Source organism: Diorhabda carinulata, chromosome X, assembly GCF_026250575.1.
Source record: "Diorhabda carinulata isolate Delta chromosome X, icDioCari1.1, whole genome shotgun sequence".
In the NCBI taxonomy this organism is placed as follows: Eukaryota; Metazoa; Arthropoda; class Insecta; order Coleoptera; family Chrysomelidae; genus Diorhabda; species Diorhabda carinulata.
In genome coordinates, this window is record NC_079472.1 from 63,994,090 (window position 1) to 64,015,555 (window position 21,466).

The 21,466-nt window shown below is 36.2% G+C and overlaps 1 protein-coding gene across 1 annotated transcript; it reads left to right on the top strand.

The window, feature by feature from the left end:
- The first annotated feature begins 73 nt into the window (after positions 1–73).
- LOC130900577 (uncharacterized) lies at positions 74–20,722 on the top strand. Its single transcript, XM_057811275.1, has 7 exons — positions 74–334; positions 1,867–3,002; positions 7,149–7,254; positions 8,397–9,093; positions 9,603–10,079; positions 15,860–16,588; positions 20,225–20,722. The coding sequence occupies exons 1-7, from the start codon at positions 169–171 to the stop codon at positions 20,700–20,702; spliced, it is 3,789 nt and encodes a 1,262-aa protein (XP_057667258.1). The 5' UTR covers positions 74–168; the 3' UTR covers positions 20,703–20,722.
- Positions 20,723–21,466: the final 744 nt, after the last annotated feature.

Sequence of the window (21,466 nt, forward strand, 5' to 3'; positions counted from 1 at the left end):
CTTTTATTATGTATCAATAACCTGGTGGATTAAGTTGTATTTATAGACATGTCACTATTTGATGAAATATGATAACTATCACTTGGGAAGTACCAATTTCAAAACAAACTCGTTCAAAATACTGTAAAAAATTGATCGAACTTCTATTATATATATTATAAAAAAATAATGATTGAAATAGAGCAAGTGTCGAGCTTTTTCACACGAAAATGTATTGGAATAAGTTTTTTTATATTAATTCTTGTGGTAGTTATATTCACCTGGATTATGATTTCAAAAGATAATACATCGGTTCGTAAAACGGAATCTACCACTCAACATATTCCTACTTTAAGTAAGTTTATTATTTATTTTTTTGTACATACTCTAGAAGAGGCTCCGGAATATACCCTGTCACGGGTAGCCCGGACGACTCCCTTTTATGAAATCTGATTTTTGTGATCAGAAATCTTCTTCGTTAAGGGTACCAAATTTACTATACGTGAATTGAATCGTAACAATTTTGGTTTGAAGCTTTAATGAAAAGTAAGGCTTGATTTTGATCGACATTTCAACTCCACCATCAACACTGTCTGGTATATCCGGCTCCTATCATGCTCGTTTCAGATACGCTGGAAGATATGGAAGATATTTCACTATCATCAGGACTTAGTTCTCGGTGTTCGTGCTCATATTATATCACGATAATGCATCGTTACATATTGGACAGGCAGTTGATTGAAATTGTCGCTTGATATCTCTAGAACGAATCACCCCTTTGTTTGATTTATTTCTGCCTATTCCTTAGAATTACACCGAGGAAACGGAAAGCTAAAACACTATCACTGCTGGTCTTGTGCTAATTGGAGAGCTAGCCGCATAGATCTTGTAATTATAGAGGAGCTACTGCCGGATTTTGGTCCGGAGTGTCATCAGAAGAAGGTTGAGAGCTTGCTTTTGATCGAAATTTCAACTCCACCATCAACTAAATCAAGCTTGTAGCAACACTGTCTGGTATATCTGGCTCCTATCATGCTATTGTTAATATTGCATCACGATAATGCATCGTTACATGCTGGATAGGCAGTTGAATGAAATTGTCGCTTGATATCTCCAGAACGAATCACCCCTTTGTTTGATTTATTTCTGCCTATTCCTTAGAATTACACCGAGGAAACGGAAAGCGTTTTAGCTGGTCTTGAGCTAATTGGAGAGCTAGCCTCATGAACCTTGTAATTATAAGGGACCTATTGCATCGGAAGAGGTTGAGGATAATCTTTTTTCATTTTGATAGCTTCTAGAATTATTTTGGAGCGGAAGGAGCGATTTGAGGCGATAGTTTTGGTTCAATTAAAATCGTTGTTGTGTCCGGCGCGGAAGGAAATAGTGGAATCAGTGACAAACAACAATTTTTCTTTTGCATGATGGAAATACGTCGATTTGTCTGTAGGAACGAGAGCAATTTGATCGAGGGATTTCATACACTCCAAGGTGTTCATTAGATTTTCTATCTTTGAAGGATCTGAATAGGTGAGAGAGTTTTTGGTTGGGTTTGAAGATTACGCCAATACCGCGGGGCTTGAAGATTCTGCAAATTCCGCTCGTTACATCTTTGATATATGGAAGGCTCCTAGAAATTTGAGATTTGTCGTAACCATTCTGATTGAATTTTTGTTTCAAACAATCTATGTCAGATGATCAACTGAACTCATCAGTTAACAAGATTTGATCGTGATACGAGTGTATCAATTTAAGTTGGGCCGGATGATGATGGCATTGAACGTTGAGAAGACGATTGATGTGAGTGGATTTGCGAATGAACAGCGTTTTCACATTTCACATGAGCTAAGTTTTTTAATGATCCTATAATATTTTATTTTTTTGTAGGTACATGCGAAATTAATCCATTGGGTACATCATTAACTCCTCTCCTAATTAAAAATAATGCTATAATATATCCACAATTTAGTAACGGGACAGTTGAATTATCTCCGTTTGAAGTACTAGAATTTTCCTGTCCATCTGGTAACGTAATCGCTAATGGTGTTACGTTCAACACTACAGTTAAAGCATCTTGTCATCATGACGATTATTTCAAAATAAGCGGAATAACTTTTCAATGGAAAACCGTATCTTGTTCGAAGACTTTAACACCTACAATAAAAGAAGCATCTATCAATGATTTACCTGATAATGATTTTAATGAAATTTGTTACGACGATTCGCTCAAATTAGGATTGATTGGCTTCTATTTAGATCCCGATAGATTTGTGAATATTGTTAGTGTTTGTTTTAACACTACAAGTAGGGTAGCTCTTTATTCTAACCATGTTTTAACCAGTTCCATATCTATTTTCGTAACAAACTCTGATTTTAAACAAGATGATACTTTCTATAAAATGGGTGCTTCTATTAATACTATTTATACAAACAGTCAAAGTACCATTAATAGTATATTAGGATTAGAGGAAAATTCAACTGAGTATATTAACGATGATATTTATATTAATAGAGGTCATCTGGCACCTAGAGCTGATTTTTATTACCCGTGCATTCAAAGTGCAGTTCAAAGATACATTAATGTAGCCCCTCAATGGAATACTTTTAATGGGGGTAACTGGCAACAAGCTGAGAAAGATGTAAGAATTTACGCTCATGACAATAACGTCGATTTACAAATTTGGACTGGAACTTATGGTAACAGTATGCTAGAAGAACAAAAGTTGTATTTATATACGTACAAAGATTCTCCAGTTCTTCCTGTACCGGAATTGTTTTGGAAAATTGTTTATAATCCAGTAGACGCGACTGGTATCATTCTGATTGGTCACAATAATCCTTATCACGATAATTCTACGCTTACAGATGAAATTATATGTCGAGATGTATCTAGAAATGTGGAATGGTTACATTGGGATTCCGGAAATATTGAGAAAGGTTATTCTTATGCTTGTGATTACAACGATAAGAAATTTCATAACTTAGTAGAGTTTGTACCGAAATTGAATGTTAAAGATTTATTATAAAGCATAATTAATGAAAAATTGATTTTTTTGAATATTCTTGTAATAGTTCTTTTGGAAATAAAATATTTGATATGAAAATAAGGGCACTTTTTTTGGTAATTGGAGTCCGTAGTAAGCATCTGCTCATATTCCTAGATCAAACGCTCACTGATATAGTTCTTCCAATATCAATTTCAGAAGACAGTTATGCTAGGAAAAATCAATATTTCATAAATACCACCGTGATCTGAACCGAGTTACGATTGGTGGAATGGATGACATGGAGTGGTAAGATTATCAACGTATTTCAAGGCGCAAACGCCAAGTTTCGTCAAGGCTGCGTTCTTTCTCCTCAACTCAATGCCAAACCTACTAAAAGAGAATATAATTTAACAACCACACTCGGTTTGAGCTTAACTCGATTGCTGCGATCTGAACCGAGTTACGATTGGTGAAATGGATGACATGGCGTGGTGAGTTTACTGTATTTTTATCAACGTATTTCAAGGCGCAAACGCCAAGGTTCGTCAAGGCAGCGTTCTTTCTCCTCAACTCAACGCCAAACCTACTGAAACAGCCTATAAATTAACAACCACACTCGGTTTGAGCTTAACTCGATTGCTGCGATCTGAACCGAGTTACGATTGGTGAAATGGATGACATGGCGTGGTGAGTTTACTGTATTTTTATCAACGTATTTCAAGGCGCAAACGCCAAGTTTCGTCAAGGCTGCGTTCTTTCTCCTCAACTCAACGCCAAACCTACTGAAACAGCCTATAAATTAACAACCACACTCGGTTTGAGCTTAACTCGATTGCTGCGATCTGAACCGAGTTACGATTGGTGAAATGGATGACTTGGCGTGGTGAGTTTACTGTATTTTTATCAACGTATTTCAAGGCGCAAACGCCAAGGTTCGTCAAGGCTGCGTTCTTTCTCCTCAACTCAACGCCAAACCTACTGAAACAGCCTATAAATTAACAACCACACTCGGTTTGAGCTTAACTCGATTGCTGCGATCTGAACCGAGTTACGATTGGTGAAATGGATGACATGGCGTGGTGAGTTTACTGTATTTTTATCAACGTATTTCAAGGCGCAAACGCCAAGGTTCGTCAAGGCTGCGTTCTTTCTCCTCAACTCAACGCCAAACCTACTGAAACAGCCTATAAATTAACAACCACACTCGGTTTGAGCTTAACTCGATTGCTGCGATCTGAACCGAGTTACGATTGGTGAAATGGATGACTTGGCGTGGTGAGTTTACTGTATTTTTATCAACGTATTTCAAGGCGCAAACGCCAAGGTTCGTCAAGGCTGCGTTCTTTCTCCTCAACTCAACGCCAAACCTACTGAAACAGCCTATAAATTAACAACCACACTCGGTTTGAGCTTAACTCGATTGCTGCGATCTGAACCGAGTTACGATTGGTGAAATGGATGACATGGCGTGGTGAGTTTACTGTATTTTTATCAACGTATTTCAAGCCGCAAACGCCAAGGTTCGTCAAGGCTACGTTCTTTCTCCTCAACTCAACGCCAAACCTACTGAAACAGCCTATAAATTAACAACCACACTCGGTTTGAGCTTAACTCGATTGCTGCGATCTGAACCGAGTTACGATTGGTGAAATGGATGACATGGCGTGGTGAGTTTACTGTATTTTTATCAACGTATTTCAAGGCGCAAACGCCAAGGTTCGTCAAGGCTGCGTTCTTTCTCCTCAACTCAACGCCAAACCTACTGAAACAGCCTATAAATTAACAACCACACTCGGTTTGAGCTTAACTCGATTGCTGCGATCTGAACCGAGTTACGATTGGTGAAATGGATGACTTGGCGTGGTGAGTTTACTGTATTTTTATCAACGTATTTCAAAGCGCAAACGCCAAGGTTCGTCAAGGCTGCGTTCTTTCTCCTCAACTCAACGCCAAACCTACTGAAACAGCCTATAAATTAACAACCACACTCGGTTTGAGCTTAACTCGATTGCTGCGATCTGAACCGAGTTACGATTGGTGAAATGGATGACTTGGCGTGGTGAGTTTACTGTATTTTTATCAACGTATTTCAAGGCGCAAACGCCAAGGTTCGTCAAGGCTGCGTTCTTTCTCCTCAACTCAACGCCAAACCTACTGAAACAGCCTATAAATTAACAACCACACTCGGTTTGAGCTTAACTCGATTGCTGCGATCTGAACCGAGTTACGATTGGTGAAATGGATGACTTGGCGTGGTGAGTTTACTGTATTTTTATCAACGTATTTCAAGGCGCAAACGCCAAGGTTCGTCAAGGCTGCGTTCTTTCTCCTCAACTCAACGCCAAACCTACTGAAACAGCCTATAAATTAACAACCACACTCGGTTTGAGCTTAACTCGATTGCTGCGATCTGAACCGAGTTACGATTGGTGAAATGGATGACATGGCGTGGTGAGTTTACTGTATTTTTATCAACGTATTTCAAGGCGCAAACGCCAAGGTTCGTCAAGGCTGCGTTCTTTCTCCTCAACTCAACGCCAAACCTACTGAAACAGCCTATAAATTAACAACCACACTCGGTTTGAGCTTAACTCGATTGCTGCGATCTGAACCGAGTTACGATTGGTGAAATGGATGACTTGGCGTGGTGAGTTTACTGTATTTTTATCAACGTATTTCAAGGCGCAAACGCCAAGGTTCGTCAAGGCTGCGTTCTTTCTCCTCAACTCAACGCCAAACCTACTGAAACAGCCTATAAATTAACAACCACACTCGGTTTGAGCTTAACTCGATTGCTGCGATCTGAACCGAGTTACGATTGGTGAAATGGATGACTTGGCGTGGTGAGTTTACTGTATTTTTATCAACGTATTTCAAGGCGCAAACGCCAAGGTTCGTCAAGGCTGCGTTCTTTCTCCTCAACTCAACGCCAAACCTACTGAAACAGCCTATAAATTAACAACCACACTCGGTTTGAGCTTAACTCGATTGCTGCGATCTGAACCGAGTTACGATTGGTGAAATGGATGACTTGGCGTGGTGAGTTTACTGTATTTTTATCAACGTATTTCAAGGCGCAAACGCCAAGGTTCGTCAAGGCTGCGTTCTTTCTCCTCAACTCAACGCCAAACCTACTGAAACAGCCTATAAATTAACAACCACACTCGGTTTGAGCTTAACTCGATTGCTGCGATCTGAACCGAGTTACGATTGGTGAAATGGATGACATGGCGTGGTGAGTTTACTGTATTTTTATCAACGTATTTCAAGGCGCAAACGCCAAGGTTCGTCAAGGCTGCGTTCTTTCTCCTCAACTCAACGCCAAACCTACTGAAACAGCCTATAAATTAACAACCACACTCGGTTTGAGCTTAACTCGATTGCTGCGATCTGAACCGAGTTACGATTGGTGAAATGGATGACTTGGCGTGGTGAGTTTACTGTATTTTTATCAACGTATTTCAAGGCGCAAACGCCAAGGTTCGTCAAGGCTGCGTTCTTTCTCCTCAACTCAACGCCAAACCTACTGAAACAGCCTATAAATTAACAACCACACTCGGTTTGAGCTTAACTCGATTGCTGCGATCTGAACCGAGTTACGATTGGTGAAATGGATGACTTGGCGTGGTGAGTTTACTGTATTTTTATCAACGTATTTCAAGGCGCAAACGCCAAGGTTCGTCAAGGCTGCGTTCTTTCTCCTCAACTCAACGCCAAACCTACTGAAACAGCCTATAAATTAACAACCACACTCGGTTTGAGCTTAACTCGATTGCTGTGAACTGAACTGAGTAACTGTTGGTGAAATGGATGACTGAACGTATTACAAGGCGACCTCAAAATATTGAAATTTTTTTGGTTTCGATAAGTATTATTGTTTAAACTATGTAATTTCTTCAGTTCTTAGTGCTTATGGGTCAGTCGCTTCTGTTAAGACGGCATCTATACATCTATACGTTTACATCTATAATAATACATCTTAAGTTGATATTAAAATATTATAGGCAATAATTTAAAATTAATACATCTAATTTTACAACAATATTAGTTATAAACCCAGAGGATTGCTACACATCAACTTTTTAATTGTTTTGTTTAGAAATAATTATAAAAAATATATACTTTTATGGTTAACAGCAGTAAATTTAATTGCCACAATCATAAACGGTGTATAAATTGTAGTATAAATATTTTGGTTACCTATACCATATGTTCGATATCAAAATGATATATTTCAGCTTATTTTTCACATGGTTATGTATTTACCTCACCGACTCCACTTCAACAAGTGAGTTTTATATTTGTTTTACATAGTAATATATGTTAATCTTCGTTTTGTTTTGTGGTGTGTAAATAAACAAAGATGACGGTTTTCCGATGTATAATTGTCCATGCGCGAAACAGGGAAACTCCAAGTTGATTCTGTAAACTTCCAACGATTTGTCTTGCGATTTATTTATGGTTATCGCAACAGCCAGGCGTTGCGGAAATTGTAAACATCTTCATTTTCCGCTGTCAATGTTGCTCGCTCACCCAGCCAATTATGGTTATTGAACTGTTGCGCTATATCTGAGTAAACACGCTGACTAAGCTCCTCTTTTGAGTCTATAATGTGACAGAAATCCGTGGGTAATTTGATGAATTCGGTCGAGGTATCCACTGCGACTTTATTATTTCCAATGTGCAACACCTGCTTCGCAAAAACATTTGCAGTTTCATCTTGTTGCTGATGTTAGCAGTAAAATGTCAGTATCACAAAGAATCACCAAGGTAAAGAAAGTTCTCGCGGACGTATCGGTAATCGTCATTCACAAAGATAGATGGACTCTTTGTCTGAGGTATCGATCGACATATCAGTCGGTTGTCAAATGTCAAATATTAAGGTTGCGTTCAAAAATTTAAGTTTTCATAAAACATCAAGGAAAAGCAAAATTGTTGTTTTCATGTAATTTTCATATTTATTCATATTTTAAACCTTCTCTGGACGTAAATAATTCGAGACCAAAATTAGCCAAATCGGTCCAGCCATTCTCGAGTTTCAGGCTCAGTAGTCTTCATTGTCTTAATCCATCTTGATCTAATGATAACTTAGAGATTCTAAGTTATTTTTATTGACGTAACCTTTGTCGTCCGTAATTAGACATTTAACTGTGTTTATCCCCTTTTTAGGCATATTTCTTTGATTTAGGCTATCGCAAACTGTTGTTTTACACTATCGAATGCTTTTGTAATGCCTTAACGTCAAGGAAGGCAATGCATATTTCTTTTATTCTGTTTTTCTCAATGAATTGTCAATTAAATATGGCGGGTGAAGGACATCCACCTGTAACTCTAAATAATTGTATTAATGTTCCTGTATGCTACACTAATGATACAAAAAATGAGTAGTTGCCATCATTACTTGCTAATTGAATAATATACTGCTTTCAGATTGTTCAATTGATCCTTTTATCACGAACGCGCCCATCTTTATCCATCCAGAAACCACAGAACTAATTTACCCCGAACATGGTCAAACTACGCTTGCGTTTACTATTTTCTCGGTGATAGAACTAGCTTGTCCTAGTGGAGAAGTAACTGTAGATGGAGTTTCTAAAGGAAATGTAGTGATAGCTGTTTGTGCAGGTGATGATAAATTTAATGTAGACGGAGATACAGTCACATGGGATCGAATAATATGCTCTAAAGAAATAACACCTACAGTTGTAGATGTTACTGATGTAGCACGTGATTATGATATGCACAATCAATGTTTCGACACCGAGGGAAATTTGAAAATCATTCAAATCGGTTTCACTTTGGATACTAATAGATTTTTGAATTTCATTGATATTTGCTTCAGTACTGTTACTAAAATTGCTGCATATTCTTATTTTGTTATACCAGCTTCTATAAATAGTAGAGCTAAGGGCGTCGTGAGTCCTTCATTCAAACAAGATGACATTTTTTATAAAATGGGGAAGTCTGTTAATCAATTCTATAAGGATAGTCAATCTACGATCAATGGAATTCTGGGGCTACCATCTACGTCCGAAGAATATATTAACACAAGCACATTCATAAATCGTGGACATTTGGCTGCGAAAGCTGATTTTGTATACGAACCATTCCAAAAGGGCACTTACAGGTACGTAATTATTATTGTGGAGTTCCATTTAACCCGATCTTGTTTCACATTTTCATCGTTCCTTCAGAACTCTAATTTCAGATGTCCAGGGTAATTCATCATCTGTCTGTTGTTGAAAATGTAAAATACGCCTTACAGTTGAACTTTTATGTCTATAAATCGTTATAATTTGCTTATTTCTAATTTTACTGTCTTTAACGCAATCCCTCCAAAGTTCTTTCTCTTTTTGTTCCTAGTGCCTTTATTGGATCCAAACATTTCTGATTCTTCTTTTTCAATCTGTCTTCATTCTTACGGAATACCTAAATCAATTAAGCTGTACTTCGTTGATTATATCAATTAATCTTTTGATATAATCCTTATCCTTATATAGTTTTTCATGCCATTACTTAAGGCCTCTTAAAGCTCCAGGGATGCAACTTGGTATAGAGGTAAATTGTTTCCAATCATCATATTTTGAGCTCGGTTCTTATGTGGGACACCCTATATAAATAATCATACTTTTCCAGATATATTAATGTCGCACCTCAATGGAGTACATTCAACGCAGGTAATTGGAATCAAATGGAAACAGATTTGAGAAACTACGCAGATGCCAATAAATTAGATTTACAAATTTGGTGTGGCGTCTACGGAATTAGCGAACTTCCGAATGATCAGGATTCTGAATTAGAAAAATTATATTTGTACGTAGACGAAACCGATAGCAAAAACTCTCCTAGTTTTCCAGTGAGTGAGGTTTTCTGGAGAGTTGTTTATTCACCTGCAAACCAGAAAGCTGTGATTCTTATTGGACATAACAACCCTTACGAAAGTGAAGTGGAGATATTGTGTACCACCGATTTGACAGATTCGATAACTTGGCTCAAATGGAATCGGACAAATATTAGAAAAGGTTTTTCATATGCGTGTGATTATAATGATGACAAATTTAGGGCATTAGTTCCGGTAATTCCGAAATTATATGTAAACGGTTTGTTGGAGTAGAATATTGACATTAGATTCTATATAACAAGCTGCAGTTTTATTTGAGATTTATAGAATTTCTCACGGTAGGGAATCAATTTGATAAAACAGATTAAAACGAAGCATGTCTGAAAGTCTGAAGGTCAGACAGTCTTGTCTACGTCAACATAAAACGTGCTTGTCGTTCAACAATGTGGAAAGCGTACCAGAAATTCATAAAAACGGGCTCTGTTGTCGACGCGCCGCGTTCTGGACGACCGCTATCTGTAACAACTAACAAAAATATGATGGAAACAGTAGTGCTGGCCTTAGTTGGGCAACTGAATCAATTTGCAGTGCGGCTATCGGAATTCGAGTCTCCTCCAGGCACTTCACGAGGATAATTTTTATCGCAGATTGGAATTTTGCAGGTGATACCTCGGATGCAGTCAGGATGAATCGTAGTTCCAGCATTCCATTTTGTTGTCGGATAAAACAGCCTTCAAGCTGAACAGTACAATTAATCATACGTTACGTCTTCATTAAAGAAAAATAAGACCTGTCTGGGTTATGTGAATGGACAGGTATCCATGTGGGAGGTCTCGCAAAGTTATCTGCAAATACTTGAAGATTTGCGTGAGCAAACGATCCAACATTCATCATTTCATGCAGGATGGAGCTTCGCCACACTACGCTTTATATGTCCGGGAGTACGTTTATGATCATTTTGGAGAATAAATAGCCAGACGAGGATTCGTTGAGTGGCCCGCACGGTCATGTGACTTGACACCCTGTGGGGCTTTCTTAAAGACCGCGCACCCTTCCCGACCTCCAATCTGCAATTGAAGAAAAATTTGAAATTCTTCGCGGACAGCTTGATATGTTTCACTGGAGGTGCTTCTCCATTGAGAATCGTTACCGTAAATGCATTGATCAAAAATTGACGCTGCATTTTGCGTTTTTTTCTCTTAATTCAAATTTGTAATCTGGTTTATGCCGACCTCTGTATTATCAGAAAATTAGAAGAAGCTATTGCCACTTCAAAAGAACGTATTTACGAACCGACTAAAGAATCAGGCTGATGGCCCGTTTACACGAGTTTAGTGAGCAAGTATTTAGTTAAGTGTTTAGTTAATTTTAAGCCGTATGAACAGACAGTTTAGTGTTTAGTACAGGTGCTAAACTCGCTAAACTCGTGTAAACGGGCATTGACTTTAGGTATCGGCGCTTTAGATGCCACGTTTGCCCACTTCAGACCAAAAGCGCAAACGAATGAACATATCTTGGGTCTTATTGACGTGGTTTAAGCATTCAGAGTTAGCGTTGATTGATATAAATGTTCTATATTTATGGTAGACATTCCAAATATACAGCTTTTTTCATTTAGTGTTGGAATATAATTTCTCGCAGTATCCAAAAATTTCTGTAAATTAATGTGATGCTATTCCTTAGCTTTTTCACAAATAGACACGTCGTTTAAAAATGCAAAAGTGTCTTCTAAAGCTTCTTGTTTATTTATAGAGTTATTATTTTTTTTCAAATCAATCAACATCATTGGTGATGCCTTAATGAATTTTGGTGGATTACCAGAAATTTCCGCACGCTTTTTGGTGTATATTAAACGTTGTTAGTAAAAGCGGCAACGGTGTTTAAAATAAAAGATTCAGTTTATCACAAATCAGCGCTTCAAAAGCTGTATAAATTCTCTCTTCTTGAATAGGAATTTGATAGGAGGTGCTACGAAGATATATTGTAATGACATGTACATACTGGGAAATTTGGTTCACCATACTGGATGAAGGATACGCAAATATCCATCCAATAACGTGAATTTGTTAATTATCAATAAATAGTCTATAATCATTCTCTTTTTAACACTTTTTATCAGCTTCACCTGTAACTTTGTTTGCTTGTATCTATATCTATCTATCCTAATATAGACTAATATCAAGTGGATTATTTAATAGAAATTTCGTTCGACAGAGGATTCGAACCCTCGATCTTCGTGTTAGAAATTAAGCACTTCGATAACCTTTATAACTACATCGTTACGGTGTAGTAAGCAAGATGGCGCAGAATCGATATAATTACATCTTGACGTTTTGTTATATAATTGAAATAACCAAACATAGGTGTCAATAATGGTACCAAGAATAACCTTATTTGATTTGCACGTGTAATCATCAGGTGTAACCTACTTAATTATCTATTTTGAGGCTGCATAAGTTTCACAAATCTCTTGTTAACGTATAGGAGGTAAAACTATGTATGTAAATACCTCAAAAGGAAAAATTTTTTGCTCCTCCTGGGTATTAATACCCTCAGGATCGCGTCGGGTATTAAATCCACAGGAGGATTTTTAATTAGATCATTATATCTGGATGATATAATAGCAGTTATACGTTGAGTTATTTACAACACCTCGAACATATTTTTTTTTGAGCTGGATGGTGCGCATGAGTCCACATGGTTCTAATTGGACGTTGGTGCGAATGTTTAGGTATGTTACTTACGTCAAGTAAATGTCGTAGTCATGTATTTATAATTTGTTCTAGTTTAGAAATTATTCAAAATTTTCAGTGCTATTCTATATAATTAAAAAAAAACTCAAAATATTTTAAAAGATAAGTTTCACCATGAATTATGGAGCTAAACAAGTTTTAACATTATCATGAAAATAATTATTCTGATTAGTTTGTTGTCGTTAGCAAATGCACAACCAATAGGTAAGTTTTTTCATATTTTTTCCAACAAAGTATTAAAAAAAAAACGGCCTTAGTCTCATTTCTATATTATTTTATTAACTTATTTTGAAAAAATGTCACAAGCTAACATCAAATCCTATTATTTTCAAATTTTATCTGAAGCTAGTAGAACTACAATTTAACCTAAAAATTTGACATTTGACATTGAACTAATTTAATAGAATGTTTTAGCATTTACATAACTCCCAAAAAAATATTTTCTATCAAAAAGCCCTGATCATTTTTAAAATAATATTTAATGTCTCTGTTAAATTTGACTTGTTTTGAACGCCTCTATTTTTCGCGGGCTTTGGATGAGGTCACTTGCCACGTCCAGTATTTGTTTACTTTAAGTCTAACAGATACTTATACAGATTGTACCTCACATTAGCGATAAAATCTATGGAAAAAGTTAATAAACCGTATTATATTATATTCTAATCACTCTAATAAAAGGACACCTGATAAAGTGTTTTTTCAAGTTTCGAGACTTGCGAAAACAAAAAATGTTATTGTGTAAATGGTCTATAATAAACAAGTACTTGATAAAGATTCTTCATTTTATTTATAGGTTATGTTTCAGTTATGAATTATGTATAAAACAAAATATCTTGTAGATGGCCACGGCTTTGCTGTACCCATGTACTCATGTGGTGGTATTTCATTGATATAGCGTCTAATTTCGCCTTTCAATGATTCGATGTTTGCAGGTTTATTGGCATAAACATGTGTCCTCCGATAACCTCACAGCCAGATGTCTAAAGGCGTTGAATCGCAAGAGCGTGGAAGCCAATTCTGGTCACCAAATCGGGAAATTACACGACCAGGAGCAAACTCGATATGAAATGTGGCACCGTCCTCGTGTCGTCAGAATTGATAGCTTCCAAATGAGGCAAAATAAACTGTGTTATGATTTTGTTTGCAAAATCAGCAGGTTGTCAATGGTCCAATTGGTGAATTGTCTTCGCTGGTCATGGTCTAATGGCAGAAGTTGTTGGGTCAGTTGGATTTTGTAGCCGTGCATCTTTAAATTAAATTTTTTGTGAGAATTCGCTGAAGAATGCCTGTTGAAATGTTCAATTCTTGTGCACGATGGCGAATTGAAGTCACTGGATTTTCTGTCACAATCTCGTGAACTGTCGTCATTTTTTGTTCTGAACGAATTCTATGAGATTCTTATCGATTAGGTACATCATTTCGATGCACTTTACGAATAGTGAAAATTAAACTTTCACCATTTTGATAATAATTTTTGACAATCACGATGCGTTGTTCTACAGTGTGATGCTCCATGCCTACTAACTCTCAACTGTCAGCTTTCCATCTGTTATTCTATAATCATGTGACATTATGACTGACAAACATGGCGCGCAATTAAAATCTAGCGTTCTTATTTAAACACCCAGTATATATTGTATGTACGTATGTAGGTTTCGATGGATTTGGGTCTCAGTATACACTGAGACCCAAAGGATCTAGTTTGTCCCCTTGTGTTTACCGCTGATCAATGAATCCCACTCCTTTTATTTAGTCCAGAATGTGGGTGAGCTGTAGCTGCCAGAGATCTTCGTCTTCTATTTCATACACTTCCAGGTCTAGTACTCTGGAGTTTCACACTTCGAAAGATTGTGGATAGAGGTTTCGTCCTCTGTGACCTAGTATATATTAAATGATGAGCTATTAGGATCATATGAGTAAAAATGAACTTTATTCGTGTATGATCGTAATACAAATTATTAGAGAAAATTATTTTTAATATTTAATTATACTCTATGTAAACACTAGGATGTTATTGTACGAGGTCTGGCTATTGAATAACGAGTCTGGTTACGAAAACACAAACAAAAATTATTCTACATCCGAATGCTTCCCTTCAATATACTCCCCTCCCTTCGCCATATACCTTTCCAAACGTTCTTCCATTGATCAAAGCAGTGCTGGAAGTCTTCTTCGGTGAGTACCTTTAGGAGCTCTGCCGTTTTTTGCTTTGTCGCTTCCATCGCCTCAAATCGGGTCCTTCTCAAACTAAATTTTTTTTAATCTTTCAAGGAAATTTTAACAGACTCGTTGACGCAAAAGCTTTTGGTTAGGAGGCAGATTTTTTGGCACTAACTTCGCACAGACATTTGTCATGTGTAAAATTTTTCTAACCGTTTCTTTATCGGCGTTTACAGCCTCGGCAATCATCCGGATGCTCATTCGACGATCTGAACGCACAATTTGGTTGATTTTGGTCATTGCTTCCGAAGTTGAAACAGTTACATGGCGACCTGGGCGCTGGTCATCTTCAGTGCTCTCTGGACCCTCACTAAATCGCTAACACCACTCAAAAACACGCGCACGAGATAGGGAATTGTCCCTATAGGCCTCTTGCAACGATTTATAGTACTCAGTTGGAGTACATCGCCCTCTAGACGCGTAGTCTCTTTACTTAAATGCCAGACCTCGTGGTTGTGGCTTCCTTAGCGATAGCGCGTTTAGTAAACTCCTACAGGTTCTCTATGGGGATCATATCGGAAAGGTTGCTTGGCCAGGGACAAATTTGTGCTTCTCTTAGCCAAGGCAACAGTTAAAATCCCACACCATAACCCTAACTCTTACTACAAGGCAGTAGTGACAGAACTACTCATCAGGCTGTAGTCGAACGATAAACTTTTGTTGACGAAAGTTTGAAATACTGTATTGTTAGAGAAGCATACCTCTAATTGAATATAGTCATGGAGATTGCCCCATTATACACTAGACTGTTCATATTTCCCATAAAACGTGTCAACGACCGATCAGTTTCTATTCGGTCAACCGCTTTCTGTCTGTCTGAGGAAACCATTCTTCGAGTTATGGCAGTAGCCTTCTAATACTTGTTTGTATTGGTCCTTCCACAATATACAAGCGCTTCATGTGTTTAGCCGAGATGACAGACCGCACCATGATACCAATCTGGTGTTTAACTACAAGGCAACAAAGTCGGACGCCTTATCCATACCAATAAAAAAAATATATACATCCTCCAGTTCACAACACATCTTATAAATGTTGTTGATGTTCTCAATTCTAAGTTTGTTTCAACTTTTTTTCAGCATCCTTTTTATAATTTGTCTTGTAGGATGTATTATAAATCCTTTTCGTACCGGAGCTCCATTTTTGATAGACACAAATACCGCAACTTTCATCTACCCACAACCAGAAAAATCGATAGTGGAAATTTCCCTTGATGATTACATAGAATTCTCATGCCCCGGTAAGGATATAATGAGAGATGGTGTTTCGTTAGGATCTCTAGTAAGCGCTAGATGTAGCAAAGAAAATATTTTCAACATAGATGGAACAGATACTAGTTGGGATAATTTGCAATGTAGTACTGAACCAGTGCCTATAGTAAGAGAATTGAAAACATACGAATTAGATGGCGATAACCCGAATGTTAATTGTTTTAACGGTAAAGAAAATATTTTGAAATTGCTACAAATCGGATTTCCATTGAATGATCAAGTATTTATAGGAGTTGTGGAAGTATGTTTCAATATTAAAGATAAAGTACCTGTTTATTCACATTTTACCATTTCGGCTTCTATAAATAGTAGAGAAAGAAACGTACAAAATCCATTTTTCGAACAAGATGATAATGTATATAGAATCGGTAATAATATTCATTACATATTCAAGAATGGAAAAATGACGGTTAACAATTTGTTAGGATTACCCTACGATTCAGAAAAATATTTTAAAACACATATTTTTATAAACAAAGGACATTTAGCAGCTAAAGCTGATTTTATTTACGAACCTCTACAGAAAGCGACTTTCAGGTAAGAAAGAATAAGAATAAATGTTAGGTTAGGTTATATAATAGACCGTTTCCTTTCAAAAAGTCAACCCAAAATATATTTTTTCTAGATTTAGTTAACTCTGACTAGTTTTACCATATTTCGATTTTGTTTGTTTTAAATTTAATCCTCATAAATAATTTATTTCGATTATTTTCTTTACTATTCACAGATTTTTACTTTGTCCTACATAATTTTACCTAATTTTGTCGTCCCCCGTTAATTTGTTTCAATTTGCATTTTAGTTTCATAATTTCAAGTCGTGGTTATTGAAGTTCAATACTGATCCTACTCCAAATTTTATTTTCTTATTTTCTCCTTTCTATTCATATACTTTCATTTTATTCTGCAGCTTTTATTCACATTCTAGTTCTTAGAGACCGCTTTATATATGTTTCTTTATAAATCGTCTTGATTTTAGGTCTGATACTGATATAAAATTATTTTCTAAAAAGCAGGTAAAAATTATATTTTAATTCATGTTGCCTTGTGTCATAAAAAAGTGATTATAAGCTCGGCTGATACCGCTAACCAGCTATCAGATCTTGAAATTAGATGCTTAGCTATTCAAAAAGCAAAAACTGCATCATAAGATAATAATTAACCTAAAAATGATGAATAATATATTCACGAAAAGAATAAACTATAATCAATTAAGGAAGAAAACAGAAACTAAACATATATGCAAGTGCTTTTCCAATATTTATGTAAAACCAACTGCTCACTCAAACTATCCAGGAGCCTCCTCCAAGTCACGTTTACTTCCATGCAACACTGCTCGAATCTTTCTCCAGTCTATCTGTAAACATGTCTTCTTCTTTCGCTACCATTTTGGAAACAGCAGAGTGATTCATGTTCAGCGCACTGGCCACTTTTAGCTTACTCTGGCATTGTTGCAATGGAATGACCGCATGAGTAGCTTTATCACAAACGACTCGCCTAAAGTCGAAAAAATCGACGAGGGTAGTAAAGTCTACAATTGTAGGTGTTTCAAGGTTTTAACAAGACGGTGTCACTTGCCATACATCAAATCAAGCAATTGCAACTCTTAATGACTTCCCTAATAAAGTCATTTCACGTAGAGGTAACATCAAAGAGTTTCCTAGAAGCACCGATGTTTGCCCGCTTCACTATTTCGTATGGGGAAAAATATTGGAAATTTGAAATAAAATTATTTTGAACTATGCTTTTTATTGTTTTTTGAATCGGATTCTTGTGTAATTAATAACCTGATGATGAATACTAATATTATACGAAAGCTTGGAATATATATTGGGAAGAGTACACTTTGGTTCTCAATTGTCACAATCCCACAACAATCATTATTATTATTTTATTATTATTGTTCGACAAATAGTATGCGGTTAAAAAAACAACCGATGAAACTAATGTTTTATAAATTTAAACATGAAAGTTTTTCAAAATATTGTTCACACTTTTCAGTCTAGTGTGCTGCTACTACTAAAAGTAGTGCATTATTTGATTATTTGTAGCTGAGCGTCCAGCATCAAGTCTGTCCTTGAACATTCCACATATCTACTATACGATTTGTCAAAAAGTTCTTCTTGGGCAACTTGCAGTTTCTTTCCTTAGATAGTTGAATGCTGATTTAATTGCTGATTTGTATTCACATGGAAAATTTCCAAATCGCAAGTGTAGATATGTGTAAGAATTTTATAGGTTTCTATTAAGTCTCCTCTAAAGCGACGTTCTCTGAGAATGGGTAGAGCAAATATTCTTAGGCGTTCTTCATAGCATAAATCTCTCAGCGTAGGAGGTACAGTAGGACCTCCATATAACGAAATTGAAGGTTCCAGTGAAAAAGTTCGTTAAATAGAAACTTCGTTTGAAAAAACATATGAAAATAGTATTTAACTTGTGTTTTGTGAAATGTAACACAGGATATTACATAAAAAAACTCAATTAGAGCAAAAAATATGTATGTATTCACCTGCATCAAATATACATATGTATATAATGAAATATAACAACAACAAAAATCAGTACATTTCATGAAGCAATAGGAAAATGTATAGTGATCAATTGGTAATTTATTTGTTTTGAGCTGGGAAATATTTTCTAATGGTCTCAAAAGCAGGCAGCATTTCGGACTCTTTGAGAGTTTCGGTCTTTCTGGTTCCTCAGTATCATCCGTTTCGTCGTCCTCTTGGTGTTCGAGATCTTTTATCGAGTCTATTATATCATCATCAGTGGGATATTCAGTCTCAATAAAGTCCTTGTCTACGGCTAAATAATCCGTCAAGCTAATGTTGTCATTTATTGCACCAGTTGATTGAAGCTCGTTCCACCAGACATTGATGTCTCGTAAATCATCCACTGGTTCCTCTGTCGGCAAATCCAGCTTTGATAAAACAATTTTTTATGGTAATTTCCGTAACATCATTTTACCAAAACTTGGCTAAATCTGTTACGCAAACACGCAGGTCAATAACCTTATCAAGGAATTGTTTATTTTCTAATGCGTTAATCATTCTTCTCAGAATTTGTTTCCGATAATTTGCCTTAAGGATTTTAATTACACCTTGATCCATCGGTTGTAATTTTGATGTCGTATTGGACGGAGAGTGATCCTTAAAAGCTTTCTGTACCATATAAGTGAATGAATTGGCTTTCTTGACTATTTGGTTAATATGTACATCCCATTTCAGGTCACTATAACTCCAAGATCACATTGCTGATTAACTGTAATAATCTCCACTCCGTTTAGTGTATAAGCTCTTCTGGGATTGTTTGAAGCAATATGTATGACACTACATGTCATTGAGTTTAATTTACTGTGTGCAAGTCGTCTTGAAATGACTGTTGCTCAGAAGCAGATTTGGCAAAAATCTTTGCATCATCAGCAAAGAATGATATATTTGTTTTAATGTTCACAGCAAGATCACTAATGTAGATCACAAAGAGAAGGGAACCAAGAACAGACTTTTGAGGTACTCCACTAAGAACCTCGTGCTTCTTTGACAAAGTACCATTTGCTTTCACTTGGAACTGCCTAAGCTGGAGAAAGGATGGAATTAGGGACTAACCTAACCTAACCTAACAATAATTTATACGGAACTTCGCCGAATGCCTTTTCAAAGTCCAGGTATATGACATCCGTTGCTTCTCCATTATCATAAGCAGTGGTCCACTGGTCTAGACATGCCAGAAGATTGGTTGTTGTGGAACGACCAGGCATAAACTCATGTTGGCTTCTGGGTACAATGTCATTATCAATTATGAAAGTTATTAATTCCTTTAGTTGGCAAAGAAATTCCCATTTACTTGCAATTATGGGTTTCTTTCAAACCATTTCAAGAATTTATTGTCAAGTAGCTGTTAAAAGTTCAAAAGCATGAATGATACAAAATCAAACTCAAAATTACGCGAACGAATATAATAGAAGATAATTTTGATGATTTTATTTTCTATTTATTTCTCTTTCAGTCCTTTCTCTCTACTATCTATGCTTATAGGATATGTTGTTTTATTTTACTTATAACACTTTTATTCTTATTCTGAAGATAATATATTTTTGATTCAATTCATCACCAGGTTATGATTTGCATCATAAATCTCTTTGTAATTTTTCAATATTGCATTTTTGACTATTTACAGATATATAAACGTGTCTCCACAATGGAGTAGTTTCAATGGTGGCAATTGGAATCAAGTTGAGATTGATGTAAGAGATTATGCCGCTAGAAAAAAACTAGATCTCGAAGTATGGACCGGCATATATGGAAATTCAATATTGAAGCACGAAGAAACACTCGAACCACGAAAACTTTATTTAAATTATCAAAATAAAGATTCGCCGACGTTTCCCGTACCGGCAGTATTCTGGAAACTTGTATATGATCCTCAGAATCAAAAAGGAATCATTCTTGTCGGTCATAACAATCCCTACGAGTCAATAACTGGTGAAAACCAGATGGTATGCGACATAGATGTTTCTAACCAAGTGAAATGGTTACGTTGGTCTAAAAATAATTTAGTTAAAGGTTATTCATACGCGTGTGATTGGAACGATAAAAAATTTAGAACTTTGATAGATGTTTTACCACCAATTCATGTTAACGGTTTACTAGATTAACAATAAAAGTGTAAATGTAATTTTTTTGTGCAACAAGAATTACATGTTTCTCTTAATTACATTACGTATTGACATGTAACAATTCATGTTATGGATTATTCCAAGAATTATTCTCATAATATCTGGGATAATGTTGATGTTAATTTAGTTTACTTTCAAAAGATCTAAGAAGTCTTTCCACAGCGATATTCAATAACTTCGATACCCTTTTTATAATAAAAATCATCAAGCTCATAAAAATAGCCATTAAATGCCGACATAACCTCTTCATTGTTGAGGAATCTTTGACCACTTAGCCATTTTTTCAAGTATGGGATCAGAAAATTATTCGAGAGGGTGATTTTGGCGAATAGGGTGTATGACATTGCAATTCAAATTTTAATTTAGCCATTGCAATAACGGATGTGTGAGTTGGTGCATTTTATTGATGAAACAACATTTTCTTCTTACCCAAATGTGGCTATTTTGCTAGATTTCTTCTCTCAAACGTTTAAATAAGTTCGCATAATAGTGGCTGTTGATAGTTTTGCCCTTTCCAATATAGTTAATGAAAACTAACCCACGCGCATCCCACAAAACCGACGCCATGACCTTGCCTGCAGATGGAACGGTTTTTACCTTGTTTTGACTGTTCTTTTGCTTCGGGTGTGAAGTGATTTAACTTTGTTTATGCATAGGGAGAACAACTCTTCCCATTTTACAGCCTAGGAACAGAAAATAATCCGAGGGATTAAATTTCTTCGCTTAAACGTTGTAATAAGCTC